This window comes from Coturnix japonica, chromosome 8, assembly GCF_054131305.1.
Source record: "Coturnix japonica strain WE chromosome 8, WE-NBRP24, whole genome shotgun sequence".
In the NCBI taxonomy this organism is placed as follows: Eukaryota; Metazoa; Chordata; class Aves; order Galliformes; family Phasianidae; genus Coturnix; species Coturnix japonica.
Window position 1 is genome coordinate 5161508 of NC_140670.1, and position 25416 is coordinate 5186923.

Below are 25416 nucleotides of genomic sequence, written 5' to 3' on the forward strand. Positions count from 1 at the left end.
GGTCACTCTTATGGGATGATCCTTTCCTTTAAGGAGTGGAAATTATTGTCCCTGTCAGTACTGAGATCCACCACCTTGGACACCTCTCCAGACCCGGATCCTTGCCATAGCTGCTGGCTGGTTGACCTGCAAAGGTCTTCTGTGCATCATGCAAACACTCAAAAGCCCACAAGAAAACCAAGAGGCTGCAGAGAGAGATTCTCCTCTTTCTCTCCCAAGCCTTGGGTCAGATCCTAATTTATCATCTACTACAGAACCAAATACTGTTGGTGACTTGGGAGGGACGTGATCGAGCTTTGCAAAGCAGGTCAGCAGAGCCAAGATTAGCACAGACGTGTGCACCTCCTGGATAAGTTTCTGAAGTTCATATTAGTTTATGTTCTGTGATAAAAAAAGGTGGAACTTCTGCTCTCCTTTCTAGCACGTACGCAAGGCACAAATGGCTCCATATCAGAGGAGAGCAGCCCTGTCGAGCAACTGTGATGCGTAAAGCTAAATTTAGCAACTGGCACGTTGCCTAAATTCTTAAATTTGTATGTGCTTTGGCTCTGTTCAATAGAGAACTTGTTCTCATGTAAAACTGCACTGGCACCTAGTGGCTTCTGAGTTCATCACAGCCCCTTAGAGTGGTGTGAAATACTCCAAAAGGACCATTTTTGTTGTATTTTGTTGTAACAATGGCAGAGTCATTTTGCAGACAGAACTGGGGTGGATGGACCTGTAGGACGAGCTGTTTGAAAAGGACATTAAGAAAACCTCTGAGGATTTAATTCCCTGCCTTGTTCCAAAACTCTCTCTTCTCTGATTCAAAATTGCAATTGCTTTGAGCTCCTCCACATAGGAGTCTCTGAGACTCACTGCAGATGGTTTAAAATGAATAATTCATTTTCTCCTACTGATTTTAAAGAGAGGCAAAATTATCTGACTGACAATTCTCTGAAGAATTAAATAGATCACATACAAAATTAATATACATTGTTGGAGCTTATTAAACATTTACAATTGTTTAGCCATGAGACACTACAAGAATCAGAGAATCCAGCTTGAGCTGGAAAGGACCTCAGAGTTCATCTATTTCCAATCTGCTGGCTGTGCTGGATGGGTTGCCATCCATCAGAACAGGCTGCGGTGAGTCAGTTGTCCTAGTCCTGTCCCAGCTGCAACTAAGACATCTTTTCTGATGTCTTCTGAATTCAGCAGTTCTTCCCTACTATGTGGACTGGGCTCCATTTTATGGACTGTTTTATTGCCTCAATTATGTCTCATTATGCATTAGTTCTCTCTGAGAGCCTGTTCACAATCAATAAGCATTTATTTAGTGAGTAAAGAAAAACAGAGCATTTCGTAGTACAGTGAGAATCAATGAGATCCATCTGGGACTGGTACTATTTGAATGAAAATATGGCAAACTAAGGGGGCTGAATTGCAAGTAAAAGTCAAAACTTTGCAGCAGGCTGAGCTTTGCATAGCAAAGGACAACAAGAAGCACATAAGGGACAACACTTTTCCTACAGAGGAAGAATGCCACAGGAAACCTCCCAGGTGTTCATATGAACGTCACAGGTATCAAATCTACTGTTTGAAGGCAACAGTTCTTTTAATGAAAATGGTTGGCTACAGATTTGTAATTTCAAATGCTGCGGATGTGCCTTTAAAGGGATGGAATTGCTTGAACAGCCTCCTGTAGTGCCCGAAGTACTGGATCCTGTAGGTGCCAGGCTCTGTGCCGCTAGGGATGTGCCATTCAATTGTCACGTTGCTCTGGCTAGACGACCCTTTGGTCCAGTAAAACCTAGAGGGCAAAACCAAACTGGAGTCAGAAAGAAAATACATTTGTTTTAACATAAGATGCATGTTAAATGAGCATATTTTAAGAGATTCTATTAACCTTTTGCTCATATATTTAGGCTATCAGAGCAGCATCCAGCAAGCCAACCCCAAGCTCAGCAGGGCTGACAAATGGTTAGAAGAATGTTTGGCTGTGTGTAGTGCTGTGACCCCAAAACGTTGCTGTGATGGACCTGTGCCATCACCTTCTCTCTGTCCCACTCAACAGACTCTGAACCAGGACTACACCTCAGGGACTCAGGAACTAGAATGCAGCCTAGATCCCACCTGGGAAGAACTTTGGGCAGATGAGCTCATGGGGATCTAGCCACCATTCATCTGTGTTGCCTGCCTTTAATGAAAGGCAGGGCCAGGCAAATTGCTGCCCATCCTCCTGAGCACTGTCTGAAGGAACAAGATCAACCTAATGTTGGATTAAACTCAAAGCCATGTAGAGACTATGGAGCAGTGAAATCTGTCAGGGACACAGACCTGGTGTCCCAGGAGGCATCGTTCTGTACCACCTGCCAGCTCCCTGAAATGCTGGTGTATCTCTCCACAGTCAGGAAGTTGTGTTCAGTCTGGAATAAAAACAAGAGAGTTGGCCAGATGCTGAGCAGACAGGCATGTCCCTACTCTTCTGTGTCATTTCAAGTGGAGAAGGGGCTATGCTTCTGAACTTAAACTGACAAATGAAACAGGACATATGTAATGTACTTGACCATTGGACAAGCAAGTTATTTGCTACCAGTTTCTAAGATAACTGTTTGAGTGAATTATTTACATTTCTAATCTTCTTCTGCTAACTAGATGAATGCACTGGGCAGATAGGATGGAGACTAGAGACCACTCTTGCTCCAGCTGTAGGACATTTTATACTGAGAAAGCATCTGGACTGTCGCATGACATAAGTACCTTCAATAGTGTGAATAGATCATGGATGGTTTGTATATGACCTTGAGTGTGGATTTCATATCAAACATGTCAAATACAAGCCAACATGATCTCTAACAGACAAAAGACCAGAGTAAGGACTTTGATCCGAAAACCTTCTGTTGGAGTGAATTCCCCAAGAAAATCCCTGTAAGAAAAACTATCTTCTGAACTTGCAGCAAAACAAAAAGCACTGGAAGCACGTGATCTTACTCCTTTTGAAACAAGAACATCAGTGAGTTAAATGCATAAGGCAGATGCACTAACTAAACATTAACTAATCCTTAGCATCTCCAGCTCTAACACTGCTGTGTTATATTTACCATGTTCTCTGCAGAGTTCCTGGGGTTTGCACCTACAAAAGTTACTGTGGCAACTTCACCCTGAGGGGGAAATTGAAATTTATGTTAAAGTCCGAGCAGCACAATGCACATTAATAACATCCTTTGAAGATGCCTTAAGAGTGTTTTGTTCATTGTATTAAAATAATTTCACCTGCTGCAATAGCAGTGCACAGTTAATATTGTGAACTGGTACCTCTCTTGAAGATACCAAAACAATCTGCTTATTCACCTATGCCCAATAAGAGCAATGATGTCTTTTAGGTTTGAGATCATCACAACTGTTTAGGAAATTCAGACATTTTAGCAAGATAATTAAGCATTTAAAGATTATTTTCCAAACAGGCTTTTGCAAATGCTTCAAGTTCTCACCACTCGATACTGTCTGTTCACTTCTTGAAGCACATCCCCAAATGTCTTATTCGCCGGTGCTCTATCGGGACTGACAGCAGGCACCAAGGTCAGGCTGGTTACATTGAAAAGTGGGGGCTCAGGGCCACTTGGCAAGTCCTGCACTGTGTTCTGTTGGAGGGAAGGTGTGTTCATTACGCATAGGTACCTATAACCACACTCTCCATTGCGAATCATATCTGTGCTCTGGTTCTTTATCCAAGCACATATCCAAGCATATGGCATATAGAGAATTTTGATTACCATAGCGATAGCCCTTGCAAGTCCTCTGTACAGCTGGATATAAGCAGAAAGGGTGTGTGGTCCGTAAATAGTCGATGCTGCCTCATACCGTTGAACCTAAGAAAGGACAAAGTTGGAAAAGGAGGGTTGAAAGGACTCATGAACGGAGTATGTGTCTCATCCAGCTGCACCGAGACAAGAACAGTACTGTACCAGCGAGGGTTTACTTAATGATTAATATTTAATTTATAAGCCTTATTTAAATAGTTCGCTTCCTGAATCTCAGTTAGGGGACAGTCCCAGTGCTAGCCCAGATATATCTGCTGTGACTTCAGCTTATTCTTCTTTCTCCCCTCCATCCCAAACAGGGAGGACCAGCTGTCTCTCTTCTGTTTTTCATAGCTCATTCACTCTCTCAAAGTCTTACACTGTAAGTCTGTTTTGTCTCCAGCTCTTTGGTTTGGACAACCCCAGTTCTCCCAACCTCTCTTCCCAGGTCTGTTTCCACAGTCTTGGAAATGGGCTGCACTTTGGCACTTGCACCATCCAAAATAAACAAGATTGTCTTGGGATTTTGGCCATGGAATCTTCAGCTTTTCATAGCAAAGTATTCGGTGCATGTATAATTTCACATGAATTATCATGCCATATAAGAAAAACTCAATCAGTTACCTGGTATTCTTCATAGGTGGTAATGTAATGGGTGTAGACATTACACAGACCTGCAATTACAACATCCGTCCCTGCTGTACCGTGAGAGCCAAATTCCTAAGAAGGGAAATAAATAAATCACTCATCTTTTATCAGCTTCTTAAGGCACAGTATCATTATTATATTGTAATGTTATTATTTACCAGGGCAGATTACAAAGTTACAGTGGGTTTGGGGTTGGATATTCATGAGAGCCACACTGCAAGTGCATTAATGACTCTTTTTCACTTTCCACACAAAAAGAGGAAAAATGGCCTCATGCTCCAGCAAATACAATTAATTTAAGGGTGTTGTGAAGTCTGATGTCTGTATTCTGCTAAATACCTTGGCAATATAACAGTGTGAGATATCCTCAGCGTGCTGAGGGAGCAGGAGGCAAAATTAAGTATTCAGACCAAAGCTGAGAATGAGATGTATCCATCACGAAAAGCGACCTTAATGGATTGAAATCTAATCAGTTTGCTGCTTTTGGGGAGGATGTTCATTATTTCTCTTACATATCAGTGAATGCATGCAAAGTGAGCATGAGGGAACCATGAGGAGAGCTCTGTAGGGCATGAGCTGAGAGGGGGTGAGGGAAAGATCAGAAGAATCCAGAAATGTGAAGTTCCAACTCACACTTTGAACAGCTTCCCGCAGCCTGCGTCCCGACATGGTCCTAGGGATGTTAAGGGAACAATGTCAGCCTACAGAAACTCACAGAGCTGAAGTGGGAGTCACTTGTTCACCACACAGGACCACAGGGCAGAGGGGAGGCCCCCAGAAGCTCACCGAGCACATTCATTTTCATCTTATTCATTTATACAATGGAGAAGAGAATGGGAATCTCCAAGGAACCAGAGAAGACAGCATACAGGCAACTCAGCACAGTGGACGTATATGTGTGCTGCCTACAGAGCTATCATGTATATGGGGGACAATTTTTAGCCTGCTCTCTCCCTTTCTACAATAGTAATGCTCCCAGCTGTGATAAGTGAAAGAAATACATACGTAAACTCTCCAGGAACAGCAACAATTGCCAATGACCCGATAGTAGCAATCTGAACATCTACGATGTCAGGGTGCCAGGGGTGAGGCCAAGTCATCTGAGAGGGAAAAATACGTTCGTATGACTTTTATAGAAGAGCAGCAATCTAGCTCTGGCTTCAAGCCACCCCATAGCATAGACAACACCATCCTTGAACACCTCTGAGCAGCATTTCAGATCGAAAAAAGCAACCAAAAAAAAGAATGTTGGTTAAAGAGAAATTAAAAACAAGAACTTGAGAATGATGCAGAATCCCACCCAATATGACAGGCTCAGAGCACACATGCTGCTCTGTTCTTACCTCCCCGGTGCTAAATAGGACCGGCTTTGGTTGGTGGCAAGCCTTTGTTTCATTGGATGGCTCTCCCAGGAGCTGGTCCCGGATGTTGTCCCAGAACGGGTCCCCTTCTACTGCGCCTGGAGGAAAAACATCTTTTCAACACTTCTGCTGCACAGCCTCAGCAGGAGCTGCCAGGCAGAAGTCTCAGATATTGCCCACTCCTTCCTCATGTCAGGTCAGCTGTTTGGATTCCAATCATTTCCCTTCCTGGGCTGATTTGAAACGCCAGCTGTGGATCAGGGCAATGAGAACAAATGGGAAGGGTGCCCTGAAGCTGATCTTCTTCTACTCCATTCCACATTCAGAGCTCCCCTTCCTGCAGGGCAAGACCACATCCTTCTCCAGGATCTCTCTAATGGGCACAAACAAGCTTGCACGGGGCTGTAAAGCCACACCTTCCTCAAAGCACCTCTTTGGGGAATGTGGCTCAATGTACTGTCGATGTTTTCTAAAGAAACAGTAGGATCTGAATCCAAATCAGACATGCCCCGCATCTGCTTTATGTGCATACAGCCACATTGAAACCCTCTCCCCAGATCACCTTGTGTGAAGTTGAAAGCCCCCACTCCATCTATGGTCCCTGCGGCAAAACTATGTCCCAAGGCTGGTTTGCATGTTTTAACCTTAATCAAAAGAGAAAAAAGGGGAAAAAAAACCAGATTTTAAAGCTGCTTTCCTCCAGTCTGTCACATATCACTGTGAGAGCTCAGCGCTTCTTACCGTGTGCGTGGCATTGAGCTGCACGTGGACATCACTCATGTTGACCCACTGGTGAGCAGAGCGGAGGGGCCCAGTGAGCTCCTGGGCAGCGCTGGCATACAGCTCCTAGGGGACACAGCAAGTCAGCACCCCAAGCAGGACACAGTACAGGAACAAGCAGAATTCCTTGAGGAAGATAAATTGGGCATCTAGCCCTTCTAAGCTTCATCTAGAAGGGTCATTTCTCCATTCATGCCAGTAAGTGGCATGTGATAGTGTCCTGGAGCTCTTCAGGAGCTTCCAACACCCCTGGTTTTCCCATCCGATCTCTCTGAGCTGTATGCGCTTGGAGGGGAGGCTGTAAGGGAGCAACACCCTGATTGTGTAGCAGTGAGGAAGAGATTTAAACCTCAAAAAAGCATTTTCAAGCTGCAAGGCCTATGATGGAGTATCTAAATAGATGTATCTGCTTTCTGAATAATAGGGAAATTTGCTCAGATTAATGCCTATTTGTTTTTGTAATAAGAGCACTCAGGCACATTTGTAAAGCAAACCATCACTCACCTTTGCTTTCAAGTAGATATTTTGTGCAATAATTCTTGTACTGTCAAACATGTCAGTGCCAGGTCCCATGGCCATGCACATCGACGCCTGTTAAGAAATGTGCTTAAATGATAGTGGCCTGTTAATATGGAGAGCATTTCACCGCCAAGCGGGTGAAGGCACAAGTGATTTTCTTCACATAGGAATTAATAGTCAGAAAATAGTGAGAAAATAGGAAGGACAACACACATTATGTTTATTAAAAGGGTGCCCAGAGCAGTCCCAAAGGGGTCCTTTGCATGAAGAATTGTAGGAAAACACCACACAGTGCTGTATTTGCAGCTCCAGTTCAAGCTTTCTCCTCTGTCATAATTTATGGGGACCAAGCAATCCATACGTACCCCCCCAACAGGACAGGTGCTCTGTGGGTTATCACACGATTCCCCCGTGTTTATGCAGAACGGACCTTTGGTGTTGGGAGACACATCCCCCAGGTTGGAGGATGCAAAGGCAGCAACAAAAGAGCCCTGTGAAACAGAGACATGGTCCGATGGGTTTTACTGATGTGTAGCGATTGCAGACATCCCCTGCATCCTTTCTCTTGGGGCTGCAAGTGTGCAATTTACCTCTTCCTTTCTTGTGGGCCTGCATCCCCAGCTCTGTGTTAGTGATCACACACTGAGGGCTCATTGCAGCAATCTCATCTGGGTTTTCCTTCTGCTAGGCTCTTACCGTTGTAGATTTATAGGGTGAGAGCTATTGGATACAGGTGCTTTTGTTGCATTTACCCCAGTGTCCTATTTCACCATTCAGAGGAACCCACTATGGAGCACAGTAAGCATCACCCATCCCCTCCCTGTTGCACTTTTTCCCCCATTATTTTCAGTCATCTGAAAACACTCCGACCTCTCCAGGAAGCGTGTCCTTGTTCTTCTCCTGCTCAAACAGGACAGATGCGTAGCCCATGTTGTCACTGTTGACGAGGTGGTTTGTGTTGTTCATGCTGACAGGGTGCACAGCAAACCAGCTGAAGAGAAGACACACGTGAGGAAATCCGTGATCTAAATGCATCTACCTAAATATTTGCAATTGACTTATGGGAATTTTCTATGGGGAAATAAAAAGCCAGACCAGCAGTGCCCAGGGCTGGATTAACAAGGGCAGAGCTATTCACATCTTCTCCCATCACAAACAGGAGGAGTCACAAAGAGCCAGATCATGAGTGTGCAGATGGCACCGTAATCACCAGGGCCACCAAGAGTTAAGTGAGCCCCAGATTAGCTCCAAGGTTCACTGCAGCTTGGAAGGGCCCTCCCTCCATGGATAAAACTATGTTTTCCGCAGATTGCTCAACTCCCACTGGGCAGAGGTTGTCCAGTAGCACGTTTAATGATTGTGCATGACACCCACTGGGACAGGAACGTACCATAAGACTGCCGAGCCTTGGTTTTTCCTCACCCCATTGACTGTGACACAAGTATGGGGAAAATCACAGAGGGAAATGCTCCTAATACAGACAGACTCAGTTCTGTTTTTCTGAGTGTAAAAATCACACCACTGGTTTCCAGGACTGCCTCTGACTTCACTGGCTCAGCCTTGAGCTCTGAACTTTGAACGGCCAAGAAGATGTGCTGATAGGATGGCTGTCATAAACGGGCACCAGGCACCCAGCACCTTTATGCCCTCAAGGACTCTCATCATTACTTGTTCTTCCCTCGGATACTCTCAACTGACCATACCAAGAATGGCGTATAGGAAAGTCATGTAGACCTTCCTGAAAAGCAGGAAGGCTTGTGCAATTAGAGAAGTACAGAACTGCCCCTGAACCACATTCCTGGCATTCTCTGGTTTATGTGAATTCGGAGAGAAGTGTGTTGCTTCAGTATTCAGTACCTTATGAGTCCTAGGTCATGTCCCTTCTCATCTACCATCTTCAGCATCACCATTTCTTTATCTGTGTTGGCTGAGTACCTGAGACAATAAAGTGGAGAAATCACATTAACACCAGGGCCACAATCAGAATCCATGTTGTTAAATCTCCAGTGAGCTGAGCAAGAAAACAAAGAGGATATTACAGATATTACCAGGACATGGTGAGACCTTATGGAACCATCCTAAAATAACTGTGAATACAAAGCAATTATACTCCCTTTAGTGACGGAGAGAGAAGCTCTCTTCAAATACAGCCTCATGCATTTTAATGCTGTCTGACATACAGTGTCTACTAAGGACATTCTTTTTCTGTTGTAGTTAATAATGCAGAAGGTCACATCTTAAGCCAGCTCCTTTTTGGGAGGACAGATGCCAGAGGACCCAGGATGGTGACAGTGTCATTCTGCTGAGGACTTGCCTCCATACTTGAACCATCCTATAAATGACCAGGAACAGCTGGCTGCAAAGACAGCTGGGCCGCAATACAGTGTGTCTCTCATTTTTGAGTTTACCTGCTACGTTCGGATGCTGGATTCTGGAGGTACGAGTAAGGGCTGCGGTTGATCTGACTGTTTTCTACCACGCCTCTGTTTAAAAAAAGCCTTCCTCTCTTCATGTTCTGATGTGCTATATCGATGCTCTGGGAATCAGAAGGATATCAGACTACAAATGTGAACAAGATATGAGATTTGGTCAATTCCTTCCCTGACTATCCTAACACTTCCTTGGGATTTTGGGGGTTTTGTTTGCTTTGCTTTTTTAAAATAGCTGAAAATCGTAGAAAATTATAAGCTAATTGTAAGTAGCATTTCAAAATCAGCCACAACCACCTCTTTCTAAAGGAACCCTTTTGTTTTCTGACCTGATCTCGCCCAAGCAGAAAACCACTTCTGAGTGTATCTAAGGCAGCGGCTGGAAATGGATGATTTTAAGGCCCCCTCCACCCAAAACTGCTCTGTGATTTAGAGGTTGCTTTGATTTAGAGGTGCTGCAACCCCAGCACTCTTGAGGTGCTACCATGAACATCACAGCAAGGGTTCAGTTGGTCACAGATGCATCTCCCCTACCTTTTCTGTGTTCATGGACTTTTGTGTCACCCATCCTGGTGACCCTACCTTTACAATGCCATTCACTATAGCATTGAGGTTTGGTTTGATCAACCCTTTGCTAGTGATCCAGAAGAGTGTGTACTGGAAGTAACCACCAGGCCCTGAGTGCGTGTGGGTGCCGCTCAAGATGACGTTGTCCCTTCGGTACAGCTCGCCATACTTGCTCTTCAGTACCTTCAACACCTAAGGGAAAAGAAGTGGTCCTAAAACCCCTTTCTCATGTCCAAGGGCTGTGAGGATCTGTACCAAACCCTACAGTAAACCCAGCCACTCTTCTGGCTCCACGCTCCTCACTTTCCAACTGATAGTCCTATACCAGTGGCCAAACAAGTAGGTTGCAGTTGCTGACTTGACAACAGTCTTAAAACAATAATATATTAAATAACGATGCATTTAAAAGTGAAGACCCTCTACGGCCAACTTGCGGCCCACCTCAAGTTATCCAGGGAGTCTCCACTTCTCAAACAGTCATGGTGCTGCTAGATTCATTATTATTTTGTAGTGTCTACAGCCTTAATACTAACACCAGCAACCGCTCAGACCTTGAAGACTGATAACTTCCTGACACATACCTCCAGCCTCAGCCTCTGGGACACCATCCCTATGTCAATGCTGACAAACACCACTCTCCTGGAGTCGTCGGGCTCAGCCACAATGAAGGCTCGGCTGTAGAGGCGTGTGAGAAGCCCACCACCCACCTGGTCAGGATTGGCGTAGCCCATCTGGAAGGGAGGAGTTCCATCAGACAAAATACAGGATGTGTTCATTTGCATATATTTTTCTAAGCATATTTTCCAGAAGATCAGAGAAATCTTCCAAGCTCAGAGATACAACTATCCTGCCTTTTGATTACAAGACAATTCACATTGTGATTAATGAAGACAACCATTTGTTAAAGCAGAGCCTGTAAGTCAAAAGTTCCACCCTCCACATCACTTAGAGGTGATAAAAAATCAGCATTTAACTGAGCTCCGGAGCAATTCCCCATACATACCAGTGGAATTTCTGCTACAGGCCCTGTGCAGTCTGCGCGACCTACACCCACTAAGTAGTTTCCTGAGCCACCAGTTGTTGGCTTCTGGGTTGGTGATGGTTCATCATAATCTATAATAAGAATAAATAGGAAATTTATTTTAATGAATAGGAGATGATAGTGGATTCTAACCACTCAGAAATCTACTGGACATGAGATGGCCTCATGAGGCTGAATGTTCACAAGTCTCTGAGGCCAGATTATATGCACCCCAGGGTTCTGAGGGCACTGGCTGATGTAGTTGCCAAGTCATTCTCCATCATATTTGAATAGTTGTGCCTGATGGGTGAAGTCCCTGGTGACTGGAGAAAGGGAAACATCACTCCCATTCTTAAGAAAGGGAAAATTAAGATCTGAGGAACTACAGCTGAAGAGTCTCACCTCTCTGCCTGGGAAGATCATAGAGCAGATCCTCCTGGAAGCTATGCTAAAGCACATGTGGGATAAGCAGCTGATGGGAGACAGTCAGCACGGCCTCACCAAGGGCAGGTCGTGCCTGGTCAACCTGGTGGCATTCTTTGACAACATCAGTGGACAAAGGAAGGGCAACTGACGTCATCTACCTGGACTTCTGCAAGGCCTTTAACATGGTCCTGTGCCACATCCTTGTGTCTAAGCTGGAGAGATTTGAAGGATGGACTATTCAGTGGATAAGTAATTAGATGGAAGGTCACAGCCAGAGGGTGCTGGTCAATGGCTCTGTGTCCAGGTGGAGACCAGTAGTAAACAGTGTCCAAAGGGGGCTGCCTTTGGACCAGTACTCTTGACCTACGGACAAGGGATCCAGTTGATGCTCAAAGCATCTGGACAGTGTCACGGAAGAAAAAACACTGAGAGTTAATAAGTAAATAAGTAAATTCTCTGTGCTTCAGGAAATCCCACAGCCACAAATCACTGGAGGCTGTGATAACACCATGGGAAAATATTTGTGTGTGCTTAATCTGCTCTTCCTGCTCTGCTGGGATTGGTCTTCTCACCATGCCCTTTCCTTGGCTGTCATGTATAACAGAGGAGAAAAGACATGCTCTCATTGGCCACAGACTGACCAGAGGAGCAGCAGACAGATATCGCTCATGCTCAAAGCAGCATAAAGGAAGAAGATTCCCATTAAAACCATTAAAACCTCCTTCCCAGCAAACCCTCTTGAGCTGAACCAAAAGAACTCAACTTGCCGTTGCTGGAGCTGCTCTCCCCAGTGACAAAGTGGAGGACGAGGAGGGCCACAGTCACTGCTGTCATCAGCACCAGGAGAGTGATGAGGGCTATCTCCAGGAAGGAGAAGGGGAGCTTGGTCCTCTGTCTGCACATGGCCCTGTGTGAGCAGAGAGGAGCCGATGGGATGGCAGACAGGACACCCCAGATATTTGGCCAGGTTGTATATTCTCCAAGCAGCCAAAGGAGATGCCTGAAGCCTCACAGCATTTGTGCAGCTTTTGCTCAGAACACACAATATTTTCATCACAACAATGGTTAATTTGGGAAACTCGAGACAAGATAAACATCTCTGTGCAAATGCATTTCTCTCCAGGATATAAAAAGTAGTGCCTGTGATAGCTTTCCTAGATAGAACCCTATTGTAGAGATGCCAGCCTTCCTCCTGCTATGCAGAGCTTCTTGTCTTGGAAGCATCTGTGCAAGGCAGAAATAAGCCTTTAAGATAACTCTGGACATTGTCATACATGCTTGGGTTTATCTGTAGGCAAAATGGCCCCAGATGCTGTTCCTTCATATACTTCTGCCCTTGAGTGATGCCCACACCTGACCAAAGGGGCAGATTTCTGAGGGTCCTTGGGGATCTCTGTTCTTGGTGGTGTCCCCATGCAATGCGGGAACCACCAGCCTTGAGTGACTGGGTTTTGCCCCTGTGGCTGTGTCTCAGCATGGAGGATGGACACACAATTGGAGAGGGAATTTATGGTCTCAGAAGCATGGCAATGAGAAATGTCACCACCAGCCGGTCACCCAAACTTGCTATATATGACCCCTCCATCAGTTTATTTTACCACAGTGAGATAAAACATCTGTGGTCACTGCTGAACTTCACCTAACAGATCTTTTAGTGGCAAGAAACCTTCCCCTTTCTTGCCTTTGCATTTTATTACAGAAACTAGGAGCAGTCAACCTATCTAACATTGCAACCTATCCAGGCAATCAATATCACAGTGCCATCCCAAAACACATCCACACAATAGGTAATTTGTTCTTCAAGTGATTAAACAGCTGAAGTAACAGTAGAAAGTGAAAAACAGCACCACAGAATCTCAACAACACCTCATGCAAACTCACCTTGCAGCGCAGCCTCCAAGGGTTTTGGTGTTCTGGGTGCTGTCAGGCTTTGGTGCGCTCAATGCTGTCTCTGTACCTGTGGTCTCTCACGTGTCCCAGGGGTTGGAGGAACATCTTCCTGCTTGAAACCTGCTGAAAAGTCCAGCTTGAAAATGATTGCTGTTACAGCCCCGTGAGTCAGGCTTCACGCAAGATAAGGGGAAGCAGATCAATAATTTTTACTGCAAAAGCAGGCAGAGTTTTTCCGTGCATTTAAGTAATGAATGGTGCCCGTCTCTTCAATGCAACCTTTTTAGGACTGTGTAGATCGCCTCTGGTGCACCAGGAACTCGGGAACAGGCTTGTTCCCTCCTCTTTGCTTCATCACTGCCTGATCATCCTGCAGGATCCTGCTGCGAGCCCCAATCCTCATGGAAGATTGGTCCCAATGTTTTACAGACTTCACTCAATTACAGAGTCATGCTCTTCTAAGGCCTGTTTTATCCATAGAGCTGTATCTGTTCTTCCAAAACGTGGTGGGAGCCATCACATCCCTGAGACAGCAGCCACTTGCCCTTGCTTGCCTAAAGGCCCTACAACTAATCGGGGGATTTAAGGATGGGACCACATACATTTTCCATCCCACTCAGCTTCCAAACATTAAAGGAGACACCGTTTTCCACTTTCATCCCCATTTTTATCATACTCCCAATCCAAAGGGTTAATATATCAGTGAGCAACCTGAGTCATGGCTTCAAAGTCCCCTCCAGTATTTTGCTCAGTCTCAGCAGATTTCAGGCTGGCTGGTGAGGAGAAATAAGATTTCTTGATACGTTATCTCCTTGCTGTGATACCAATGGAACATGCTGGCCCTGCAGCTGGTGGAAAACAGCCTGCAAGGCAGGATGCCACGGGAGCAGGCGGGGCATTGGAAGGACGTGAACTCTTTCCAAAGGTGATATATTGGCTGTTCATTGTGAGACTGAGTTTTCAAGAGTCGGAATAGTGATGGTCTGCTCATCTTATAGAACCATAGAGTGGCTTGGGTTGGAAGGGACCTTAACACCCACCCAGTGACAACCCCTTGTGATGGGCATCCTCCCTGGATGAGGCTGCCCAGGCCCCCATCCAGCCCGGCCTTGAGCACACCCAGGGGTGGGGAAGCCACAGCTTCTTTGGGCAGCCTGTGCTGGAGACTGACAGCTCTGCTCTTACAAACTCACAGGAGGCCACAATCTTCTTCCATGTCCACCAAAGCCTGGAATCCCAGCTGCGAGGAGGGAAAGCAGTTCTGAAGCCTTTTGCGAAAGGCTGTTTATTTAATACAGAACGTCCAAAGTCCTTTTTATATGGATCCTGATGGCAGGAGATAAAGTTTCTGAGCAGAGCTATCAGCAAAATCCTTTGGGGCTCTGGCAGAGACAGGCAGGGCGACTCAGGCAGCACCACGCAGATCTCCCCTCCTGATTTCCCAGCCAAAGCACCCAGACAGTAGCAGGGAACTCCATCAGGTGAAGAGCTGGCTTTGGGGAAGACCATGGAAATGGTGATATGTAGAACCAGATGCCATCTCAGTGACAGCCTCTGAGCTCCTCCTCGTTCCTTGTAGCCTACAAAACACTAGGTGGGAATGGGAAAATAAGTGATAGCAGAGGCTCAACCACCTCATCTACATGAGCAGGCAAACAGATCTGTACGTGCCCAGATTTACAGTCCTGGCTGCTGAACCCACATGCAAGAAACTGAGATAGACCAAAATTAACCTAAACCAACTGCTACTCACTGCTCATCTGACTGTGCCAGATGGGCAACACAAGCAAAGCTTTGAAACAGCACCTCAAAGGTCCACAGCAATAACCCAATGCATCACCAAGAGCTGCAAGGGAGACCCTTGGGCTCCAGAATTGTATTGCAATGTCTGGAGATGGAGATGCTCCCTGCAGCTGCAGGACTGGTGGGGGTTGGCAGAAGTGGAGGCTGGGACCCACAGTGCAGCCAGCAATGCTTTCTGTGCTTAGGAGACATCAGAAGGAACCACACAGCAAATTTAGGCTTCATTCATTGCCCCAAGCTGATTCCCTCCCCCTGGAGGCCTTTGCTAACTTGGTGCCTGGTCATGTTTGGAAGCTGAATTGCTCCAGTACAACACCAGGAAACTCTTCTTTGGAATCTCTTCCTGCTCACTGGCCCAGAGATGGGAACATGGCAAAGCAGAACAGGAGGGGGGAGCTGGAAGGGCCAAAAACCTCGGCTTCTTCTCCCAGACACCAACTACTGCAGGGTCCTTCTCAGCTCTAAGCCCTCTTTATTTTCCAGCTTGTACTTCTGGGCGTGCTATTTTACCTCAGAAAAAGAGTCATGCCTTAAAACCTTGCTTCTCACTACTGTTAAGTGCCCTTACAGATGTCCATTGAAGGAGAAAGTGGGTACACATACCATACCTGAGCGTCCTGGGGGAGATGCTGAACTCAACACCGCACTACTGGGCTCAGCATCCCTGCCTGCCCCATTGATCTCTCAGGACAGCACAGCAAAGCTTTACCAAAGCACAGCTCTGCCGCGAGCAAACAAAACGCAACCAACGTCCAGCAAGACCCATGCAGTAAGTCAGACACTACAATGCAGAATTGAGCAGATTCCATTTAATGTCATGTGCATATATCCATACATTACTCATGTCAATGGTTTTGATGTGCGTGATGCCAGGTCTTGAAAAATCTACTTATTCATTTACATCTGGGAGCATCAAATTCTCTCGAGCAATCGCCTCGGGATGGATTTGCTGTTTTAAAATCAGCTTCCAACCGCACACTTGCAAAGACAATTGGTGTGAACTCAAGGCAAAGCATGCAGAGCTAATCCCTACAACTTGCAGATGGCTCTGCAAGTGCTGCTGCAAAAGGGCTTTTGCCAAGAAACGTGGAGTAGGAAGAAATCCTCTCCCTTCCAGGGAGAGATGTGAAGGGAACAGGCTCATCTTGCTCAGCATCCCAGGCAACAGCGAGGCAAAGCAGCAAGTAACACAGAAATGACTCGAGGAGGTTGAGAAAGAGGGCGGAGAAGTGAAGATAAACCACCACCACCAGCAGCAGCCCTAACATAAAACAGAAGAAACCAAAAATGATACTGTCACCATCAAGTACTCACAGCAGTGGGGCATTTTGGGCAGCTCCTGGGGCTGCCAGGCCTGCCTGCCCTGTCACAGCTCTTTTGGGGTAGATTTTTCAAGCCCTGGGGATGGCTCCAAGGAGGGCTCGTCAGCTCCGCTCCCAGCTCCCGCATGGTCAGAATGTATTGCATAGTACTTAATTCAGATAAGGCACCGGTTTGCCAAAGGTGAACAGCAATTCAACAGCAATGCAGTTTCCATACAATCCAAATTTGATGGCCTACAGTGCAATTACATGTTAAAAAAAAATAAAAGGCAAAAAGTTGGGAAGATTAAACCCAGGTAAAATTTAAGTTTAATACTAAAAACATAAAAGGAAACTACATTTTTCAAAAGCCTTTTTATTTTCCTTCACCATTGTTGTTTTACAATACAAATATCACCTTGTGAATACACAAAAACCCTACAGAAGATAACTCTGCTTCACGTAAAATACAGAATGTATATATATCTATATATATATATTCATATATTTTTTTCTCTTCTTCATTCTTTAAAAAAAACTATTTTGTTCTGCACATTGGCAAGTTTAGGATAGAATACTTCCCCAAACATACAGTATGTATGGAAGGAGTGAAACTTAATAGTTACATGCAGTTTCTGCACAAATATTTTAAAGAAATAGATTCTCTTTGTTGTTTTTCCAACAACAGCTCAACATGGGATGGAGAAACCATTTGTAGTTCACTCAGTGATCATTTGTAAAAGTCTTAAAAAACAGGAATTCATGGCTGTTTTCTTATTAAAATACAGCTACCAAGTAGACAATAAAGTGATTCATTTTAGTGTGACCTGCTCACAATGTGTGAACGAGATCTGACCCTTCTCATTTGGTTTATCCCTACCCATGGCAATTTCAACATCATAAGCAAATTTCCAGTTTAATTTAGCTATAAATGCAAAAATTAGTAGTTATACAGTATATATAATTCTGCTTTCATGGAATACTTTATTTTAAATAAAAACATTTAAGACTGCCTACCGACCATACAATCAAGACAAGAAAGGCACTAGAAACATAGACAAATCTCTCTCTCCCAAGAAGCATCTTCTTTACATTTTAACTCTCTATTCTCTGACACGTAAAAATCTGTTTTTAAATTGAATTTTCATACACATTTTGAAAAATAAAGTTAGGAAATACTTAGAAAATCACTTTACAACTCTTTTTTTTTTTTCTTCTTTTTTTTTTTTTTTGCACTTTTTGACACAGTCACTGCAGATTCTACAAAACCAATGTTAGCAAACCTTCCTGTGTCTATCATCTCGTTTGTAGCGCGGTGCAACAGGTAGAAAGACTTCTGGATTTTACCCGAGGCAGGTATTCAGAAACCTTCACAGAGTCATTAGCTAGAAAATGGCTTACAGCCCAATCTTTGGGGCAAGAGATATGAAAAGTATGTTTTCCCAAGAAAATAATACGCATTATTCCCAGACGTGACTGGAAAGACCAGAACTTATGATATAAAAGCTTTCATTTATGCTGTCGCATCAATATACAAAGGAACATGGTGATGGGTAATGTAAATCCCAAATCTATTAACAAGAAATGTATAACAGTGCGTGGTAAGTTAAATTCTCTTTATTGTTGTCCAACGCAGATCCTTTGGAGAGAAAAAAAAGATCACAGTGCTTACCAGGTAACTGAATAGGTTAAGTCAAGGGAGCTGTTAAAAGAAAAGGGTTAGGGAGGGGCTGGGGTTCTTTTGTTGTTTTTTTATGGCATCTTCTTGCATGGAGTTTTAGCACTTGGGACAGGCCCTTTCCCCTCTGTCCGCCAACACGCTGTTATGTGTCATTCACCAGCCGGCTGTACTTCACCTGCCTGCCCCGGTGCAGCACCGGCCAGGGGAAGGGCCAGTGGTAGGAGCGAGGTACGATTCCTTGGACATTCTTTTCAAAGTACTGGAAAGGCTTGTACCACCAGACCCTTGCGAGGAGGTTGGTTTGGGAAGCTTCTTTTAGCACCTGCAGAAAGATAAGCAGAAAACAGAATTACAAGAGAGCACATCGCTTGCGTAGCTTCACTCTTTGCCAATTACTACCATATATCAGTGGTATCAGCTGTAGTATGAACTCATTCCCTGCTATCATACCGGGTCTTTGTCAAACATAATTAACTGGAATTGAATGCAGCAGCTATGTAAAATACCCTCCCCATTTCGTGCAGAAAATATCTGGACACTGATCAGTTGTTACAGGCCTAAGAGAAGTCTAGGATAACTTCTCTTAACTCACTGCGTGCAAAAAGCATTACCTCTATGAGCTATGTTAGAGCACAATGAAAGCTGCCAGTTGGCCCAAATTCAGAGGGATCTCAGAACCTGAGGTTACACAGCCTACAGCAGCCTTCAGATATTTTGTGCAGTCCAGACACCAGACAAAACCAAGCAAGAATGACTCTTTGCTCCTTCCAGCATGAAAGGGGAGAGCAAAATGCTCCAGAGGGGCAGGCTCCTGCAGAAAGGCTTGGGGCAACATGTGGACATTCACCCCCTGATGCAATATAGCAGTCATGAGGATCCAAAGACTGGGAGAAACTCACTTGCTGGTTGGCCATTGTGTGATACCACCAGAAAAGTCTTGTAGTGATGTAGTAAGCCACCACCACGTCCACAGTGTAGTGGTCATGAGCAAGGAGGATGCAGAACATCCCGACCATGCTGAGTGTCCAGCAAAGCCAGTGATACCACCAGAGTCGCCGTGGGGAATCTGCAAAGAAGCACAAGCAGGAGGTTAAGGAGCATGCAGAGGTGGGCCACCAAAATGACCCAAGGGATGGAACACCTCTCCTAACAGGGCATGCTGAGAGCTGGGGCTTTGCAGCCTGGATGAAGGAAGGCTCTGGGGAGACCTGAGAGCATCCCGTCAGTATCTAAAAGGAAGCCGTAAGAAAGAAGGGGACAGATTCTTTAGCAGGGTCTGTCTGACAGGACAAGGAGAAATGGTTTCAAACTAACAGAGGGGAGATTTAAATTGGATATATGGAAGATGTTTTTTACAATAAGGGCAATGAGGCACTGGCACAGGCTGCCTGGAGAGGCGGTGGCTGCCCCGTCCCTGGAGTCAGGGTCAGGCTGGACAGGATCTGAGCACCTGATAGAGCTGTAGGTGTCCCTGTTCATTGCAGAGGGACTGAGCTAAATGACCTTTAAGGGTTTCTTCCGACTCAAACGATCCTATGATTTCAAAACATCATCAGCACTCAGGACTATTGCTGTAATTAGAAAAGGATGCAGACTGCAGTCCTGAGTAGGTGGAAGAGTTAAGATTAAGAGCAGGAATGCTGAGATGACAGAAGCATCACCATTCTGTCAGGGTGCAGCTTAACATCGTACTTAGAGGTAATCAGACACTTGAAAAATAGAAAGGTTATGAAACCTTTGAGAGACAGGCCAGATACATAAAAATCTAACATATCCTGGTCTGTAAAATTAACTGTTGTGTACTTCAATATTAATTCTACATAGCTGACAACCCATTCCTCCATTCTTTTCGCAGCTCCGGCACGCATCTCTCTAGGCAAGGAGATGCAGTTAAAATACCATCCACGGGGCATGGTTCAATGAAGGTACAAAGTATATTCTAGACAAAACACTGGAAATAAAATGTATACTTCAGACATGCATGGGAAGGTGTTGTATTTTGTCTCCAAATCTTCTTTTTCAGTAAAATCCATGTCCTTGAAGTTTCATTTCTTTTATTTAATGGGAATGGGTGCACTTTTACTTACATGGTATTTACCATGGTATTTACATGGTATTTACCAAGAATTTACATTCATTGGTGAGCTGGGAATTTATACAGCAGGAGATTCCTGGTGAACATACTTACACTCTTTGATAAATAAGTACGTGAGAGTTAATATGACGGTGTGGCCGCTGTACAGATAGTCGCCGCACATGTTGTGGGATCCTGTGATGGACAATCCTCCGCCAGCTATCAGCTTCATTATCCTTCGCAGGTGAGATTCCCAGTCTCCAAAAAGCTGGTGGAAGAGCAAACTGCAAATGAACGGCGTCATAGCACTGCTAACCTTTCCAAATTTAAAGCACGCCATTAGTCAGCAACTTTGTCTTTCGCTTGTTCTCTCTTTTTACCTTGATATATTAGAATTTACTCAGTAATGTGTTAACGGTCAGAAGGGAACACAGAATACACTGGTTGGCCATTGCAGGCATCTTGTTCCTTTGCTTTTAAGTTCTTTCTTGCTTCAACAAGTGGAAATTGTACTTTTTGGACAGATCTACACAGAAACTTGATAGCAATTAAATATTTCCTGCTAGCAATTCCTCATAAAACATTAAAATGCTCCCAAAGCACACCCTATGATTGTAAGGAGTACAGTAATGAGATGCTATTTTTTCCCACCAGGGTACTTAAAGCTTTCAGGAAAGCTCAGCTAATCTTGCCTTTACTTGAGTAATGAGTCCTACTCACTGTAAATTTCCGGAGATGACAGATTTACTCAGGTTAGCTCATAAATATCCGTGTGGGGTTTTTTATTTCATAATGGCTGACTGATCAAATACACTGTTGACTCTATACCCTCTACTTCTCTTTACAAAAGACTGACGTTCCTCATGAAGCCACACGTGGCTTGGCAAAGCTCTGTGCTGCCAAACAAACAATAAAGCACGTTTGTTGGCTTTACCTCCCCGAGGAACCCAAGTGTTTTAGCTCTGTTTGCACCACAGGTTTGTATGTTCCAGCAAAGCACATAAAAACAGTGACAGCACGTGCCTCCAAGTTGAATCATGGGTTCGATTTATGGTTTTACTGCCTGTCATCTGCCTTATGGCTGTGCACACAACCATGTTGAACTCTGCATGACACAAATTACCGTTCTGTCCTTTCTCCTACTTAAGTTATAGCACAAACAACAGAGGCAAGGAGATGACAATCACTGTGAAACCACTGCTCGCAGTTCTGTCAATAGCGGGATAAGGGGAAATATTACAATACAGAAAGTTAGTGACAAGTTTACCTTTGGAGAACACTTGAAATGCATGCCAGGTACTGGGAGTGTAGTTACATACATTGTAATACACCGATACAGGTATAGTGTGCCAACTATACAGAAAAATCTTCTGCTAATTATAGACCTAGAGGAAGAAAAAATAAAGAAAATACAGTAAGCAAAGGTAAGGAAAACACAAATTTTGGTCTTCTTGTTGCTTTTGAAACCTGGGACTTGTTCATCTACGTCAGCTTCCACCTAGGAATACTGACTTCCTTCACCAAGATTCCCACGCTTTGCGGGTCAGAAATACACAAACAACTCAACTAACGTTACCCATGAAGTTGATTACAGGAAATTTAAGGATTAGAATACAAATGCCTGAGCAGATTTAGTGCTGAAAACATTCCAAAGGATTTCATGCCCACACCCTTCCATTAGCTTAGAATGGTCACTAATTTTCTATTCAAGGCGGGGGATAAACTTACAATATTTTCATTAAAAGATGAAAAGGACTAAGTTAATTTCTGCTGACACGCACCTCTTAGTAATTACAAAGGAATGCTGTAAAAGGAATAGCTTGTATGACCCAAATGAATAAGAATATTTATTTCCTGAGCAGCATGAAGAGAGAAAGCAGATCACAGCAGCAACAGAACATCCAAAATACCAACTGAGAGCCTCATCAGCTGCAGAATGGGGTGTTTTCACAGAAGGGCACTCTCCAGGCAAGCAGTCACAGTTGCAACGAGATTCATTCATTGAGGTCTGCCAGAAAATTGCTCCATTTTGGGGTAATGAAGGGATATTCCATAAACACGGTGAGAGCGGGGCACAGAGAGCTGTAAGTCTGACTGAGAAGCAACAGCCAGCCCCAAACCAGGCCTGCTGAGTTTTACTGCTACATACCACCACAAGAAAAAAGCTTCCAGCAGATCCATCAGGATAGAAGCAAACTGCACACGAGCTTGCACAGCCTTGCATGAAAAAAAAATCACCAGTAGCTTTACATAACAGAGACCAGACCGAGCAGCTCAAGACTTTAACCACTGCTGTATCCTGCTGGCTATGGACCCTTTGGGTTTCGGTTAACTCTAAACCACCGTTATCTAGAGTTGAGGTTACGTGGGGAATACAAGGGTTACAATATGAGTGCAAGTCCTCACATTCATGTTTTCCTATTCTGAAGCTTTCACTTTGTAAGATGCAATAATAATTTTTCTACGAAGTCTTTCACAGTCCAACATTTGTCATCTTTTCCTTTTTAATAGCTTTTGGCGGAGTTATTAAACTGAAGTGCTCTGCTCTCAGAAGAGTTCAACTTTGCAGCTCCAGATCAATAAGAACTTGAGCATCTTAATTTATCAGAAAAGCTTCAAATACTCCAGTGCAAGTGCATTTTGCACTTGAGTGCTCACTAAGTGCTCGCAGCTATTGAAACGGGGTATTTCAGGATTTTTCCTCTTCCCAGTGCAGACAAGGACGCAGCAGGGAGTTAAGAAGCACACTGTATTAGTGCAGCTGCATGGACTGAACTGCAGAATCAGATCCACCAAAGTGGGGAAATTCCTTGCACTGAAGGTACCACCCCACCAGGGCAGTGGTTTTCCTCTGTGCCTCCTATGAGGAAATTCTCTCTTGGGAAGGCAATCCGTTACAAATCTCACATCTTTTATAACCATACTCAAGCTTGCTTCTCTTTACACCCTTATATATAGACAGATAGGGTTGGGGATTAAAAACAGCAGCACATTTGAAAGACCAAAGAAGCAGCAGTGTTTTACTGAGCAATGAATGCTTTTGTTAATGTTACTCATGAATCTACTTAGTTTAAAGTAGATTTAGTGTGCTTTAGCTTAGGAAAGTCTGCATCAAAGTGCTCTGAACTACAGTATTAAAGAAAAAAACAATCCTAAAGGCCTCACATTTCCCCCTTTCAACAAGGTTTGGCCTATGTGTGTGTGAGCCAGCTAACAAGTACACTCTAAGCTTATTACTGGCAAAGACTACTACAACCATCCTCCACACTCCTGCTCTATGGTGAAACCAACCTAACCCCCTTACCAAAACTACCGGGGCAGGATTCTGTGAAGATATGCAAAGAAAGAAGGCACTTATCTTCCTGTAACACACCTTTCCCTGACACCGCTGATGCTGTTCCCTTCTGCTCCCTAGTGACATGCCAGGCCTCTCAGACCTCGACAGCTCTCTTCTATGTACACAAGAAGAAAGGCCTCTAATGTGTTACGTGACCAGTACTCACACTGAGTACTGGCAGTACTGGCACAGAACAGCCGCTCCAGGACTGATATTGAAAATGGAAAGCCCTGTTATACTATGACATCGTCCCCTTATAGCCAAAGCAGAAGAACACATAAAGCAAAAGGAAGGAAAACTCTCCACATCCATCAAGGACGCCAAAATACTTTGCTATTACTTCAGCTCACCTCATTGCTTTGAAATCTCTAAGCACCTCATGGATTCTGCTGCTCTTAATCCATCACAATGTGTTTGAACACTGCCCAATTAACGCAACACACCTTTGAAAGCAATCCCCCATGGCCTTCTCTAGGTGCTTCCCTTGGTTTTGAACATTTCTGCTCTGGAACACCAAGTTTAAGGTTCCCCTTTTCATCATAGGGCCACAGCAGCAAGAAGAGCTCAGTATTGCATCTACCACCACGGGAGCCTGATACAGAAGCTTACACAGCAAGAGACCATGTCAGAACAGATACACACAAAAAAGCAATTACACAGTTTCTAAGCATCCTACCACACTACAATAAGAACAGACTAAATTACACTCCATGGACACATCAGCACAAGCATGTACATCAGACCACTCATGCTAAGGCAATCCAAAGTATGGCACTGCAAAGAAACTGAATTAAGCATCCACTTGCACCATAACTTTGTAAAGGATGAGAGGTAGGTGACTTGCACTGGCAAGCAACCTTACTGTTGCAATTCTGAGCAGGTATGAGCAAGTACCCAGACAACCTTGCAAATTCGCTGTGTATCTGCACTTCTGCATATTTTATGATAAGCTTTCAACATACTCTGTTTGTGACATTACCTGTACTACCTAATGCCAAGCAGAAAATGCCCTTTAGAAGTTTTAATGCAGCACTGCTTCAGTTCACATCACTGCTTGCTGTTTAGTGCCTGTCGAGGCAGCCTGCTGATGAGGCCTGCTACCTCCAGCTATAGGAGGCATTGCAATTGTAAGTGCTCATCCTGCTGGGGGACTTCAACCACTCAGATATCTGCTGGAAAAGGAGCACGGATAGCTGCAGGCAATCCAGGAGGCTCCTAGAATGCATTGAGAATACCTTCCTCAGTAAAGTAATATGTGGCCCCACCAGGGGGGGATGCAATACTGAACGTGCTCACCAATTCAAATGACCTGGTTGGTGACACTGGAATTGGAAGCTGCCTGGGCTACAGTGACTGCACTCAGGTGGAGTTCATGGTCCTGAGGGATATGAGACAGGTAAAGAGTGAAATCAGGAGGCTAGATTTTATGAGAGTTAACTTGTAGCTCCTCAGTTAGCTAGTCAACAAAACACCTTGGGAAAGTGTCCCATGGGTAAAGGTGTGGAGCAGAGCTGGCAGATCTTTAAGGAAGCTTTCCTCAGTGCACAAGAGCTCTCCATCCCCAGGTGAAGCAAGTCAAGAAAAGAAGGCAAGGAACCTGCTGGTCAAACTGAAGAGCAAGAAGAAAATGCACAAGCAGTGGAAGCAGGGACAGATACCATAGGAAGAGTATAAGGAAGCTGCTGGGATGCGTAGGGATGGGGTCAGGAAGCCAAGGCCCAGCTTGAACTGAGCATGGCATCTATGTCAGTTTGGGATACCAAAACCAGAAAGACCACAAGAAACTTCATTTTACTT

At 44.5% G+C, this 25416-nt stretch overlaps 2 protein-coding genes across 25 annotated transcripts in view; both read right to left on the minus strand.

Annotated features, from left to right (window-relative positions):
- Positions 1-1293: 1293 nt before the first annotated feature.
- Positions 1294-16678, minus strand: LOC107315615 (putative neutral ceramidase C). 14 transcript variants are annotated; one of them, XM_085553831.1, is made up of 23 exons: positions 16541-16678; positions 14617-15013; positions 13415-13543; positions 12301-12440; positions 11090-11199; positions 10668-10817; positions 10102-10278; positions 9499-9626; positions 8948-9025; positions 7961-8081; positions 7456-7581; positions 7076-7162; positions 6533-6637; positions 6354-6435; positions 5774-5889; positions 5436-5530; positions 5064-5103; positions 4407-4502; positions 3756-3851; positions 3474-3623; positions 3084-3143; positions 2320-2408; positions 1294-1792 (listed from the first exon to the last, which is right to left on the minus strand). In XM_085553831.1, exons 4-23 carry the CDS (start codon positions 12434-12436, stop codon positions 1615-1617), a joined length of 2220 nt encoding a protein of 739 aa, XP_085409957.1. In that variant the 5' UTR covers positions 12437-12440; positions 13415-13543; positions 14617-15013; positions 16541-16678; the 3' UTR covers positions 1294-1614. The 14 variants fall into 14 exon arrangements, 12 of the variants coding, with proteins under 12 accessions (XP_085409957.1, XP_085409955.1, XP_085409956.1 ...); XM_085553829.1 differs by having other exon boundaries at positions 13703-15013; XM_085553830.1 differs by having other exon boundaries at positions 13415-13546; positions 13703-15013.
- SGMS1 (sphingomyelin synthase 1) overlaps positions 16021-25416 on the minus strand; it is a 40902-nt gene continuing 31506 nt past the window's right edge. For 8 of the 11 annotated variants that reach the window (XM_015866157.3, XM_015866154.3, XM_085553843.1 and 5 more), the window contains 4 exons: positions 21550-21667; positions 20397-20550; positions 19108-19274; positions 16021-18530 (listed from right to left, as the gene is read on the minus strand). In XM_015866157.3, coding sequence (XP_015721643.1) covers positions 18351-18530; positions 19108-19274; positions 20397-20550; positions 21550-21667 — 619 coding nt within the window. In that variant the 3' untranslated portion in view covers positions 16021-18350. Of the gene's footprint in view, positions 18531-19107; positions 19275-20396; positions 20567-21549; positions 21668-22192; positions 24224-24915; positions 24998-25416 lie in introns of those variants that run through there. The other 3 variants (XM_085553844.1, XR_014948477.1, XR_014948478.1) reach the window with 3 other exon arrangements.

Bases quoted from the DNA above. Each gene is read 5' to 3' on its own strand.
- LOC107315615 (XM_085553831.1), bottom strand. From the start codon at position 12,436: ATGTGCAGACAGAGGACCAAGCTCCCCTTCTCCTTCCTGGAGATAGCC. The intron at 5,531-5,773 runs GTAAGAACAGAG...TTTCCCTCTCAG, and splicing joins TCCTATTTAGCACCGGGGAG to ATGACTTGGCCTCACCCCTG. The intron at 1,793-2,319 runs GTCTGTGTCCCT...TTTGCCCTCTAG, and splicing joins GATGCCTCCTGGGACACCAG to GTTTTACTGGACCAAAGGGT.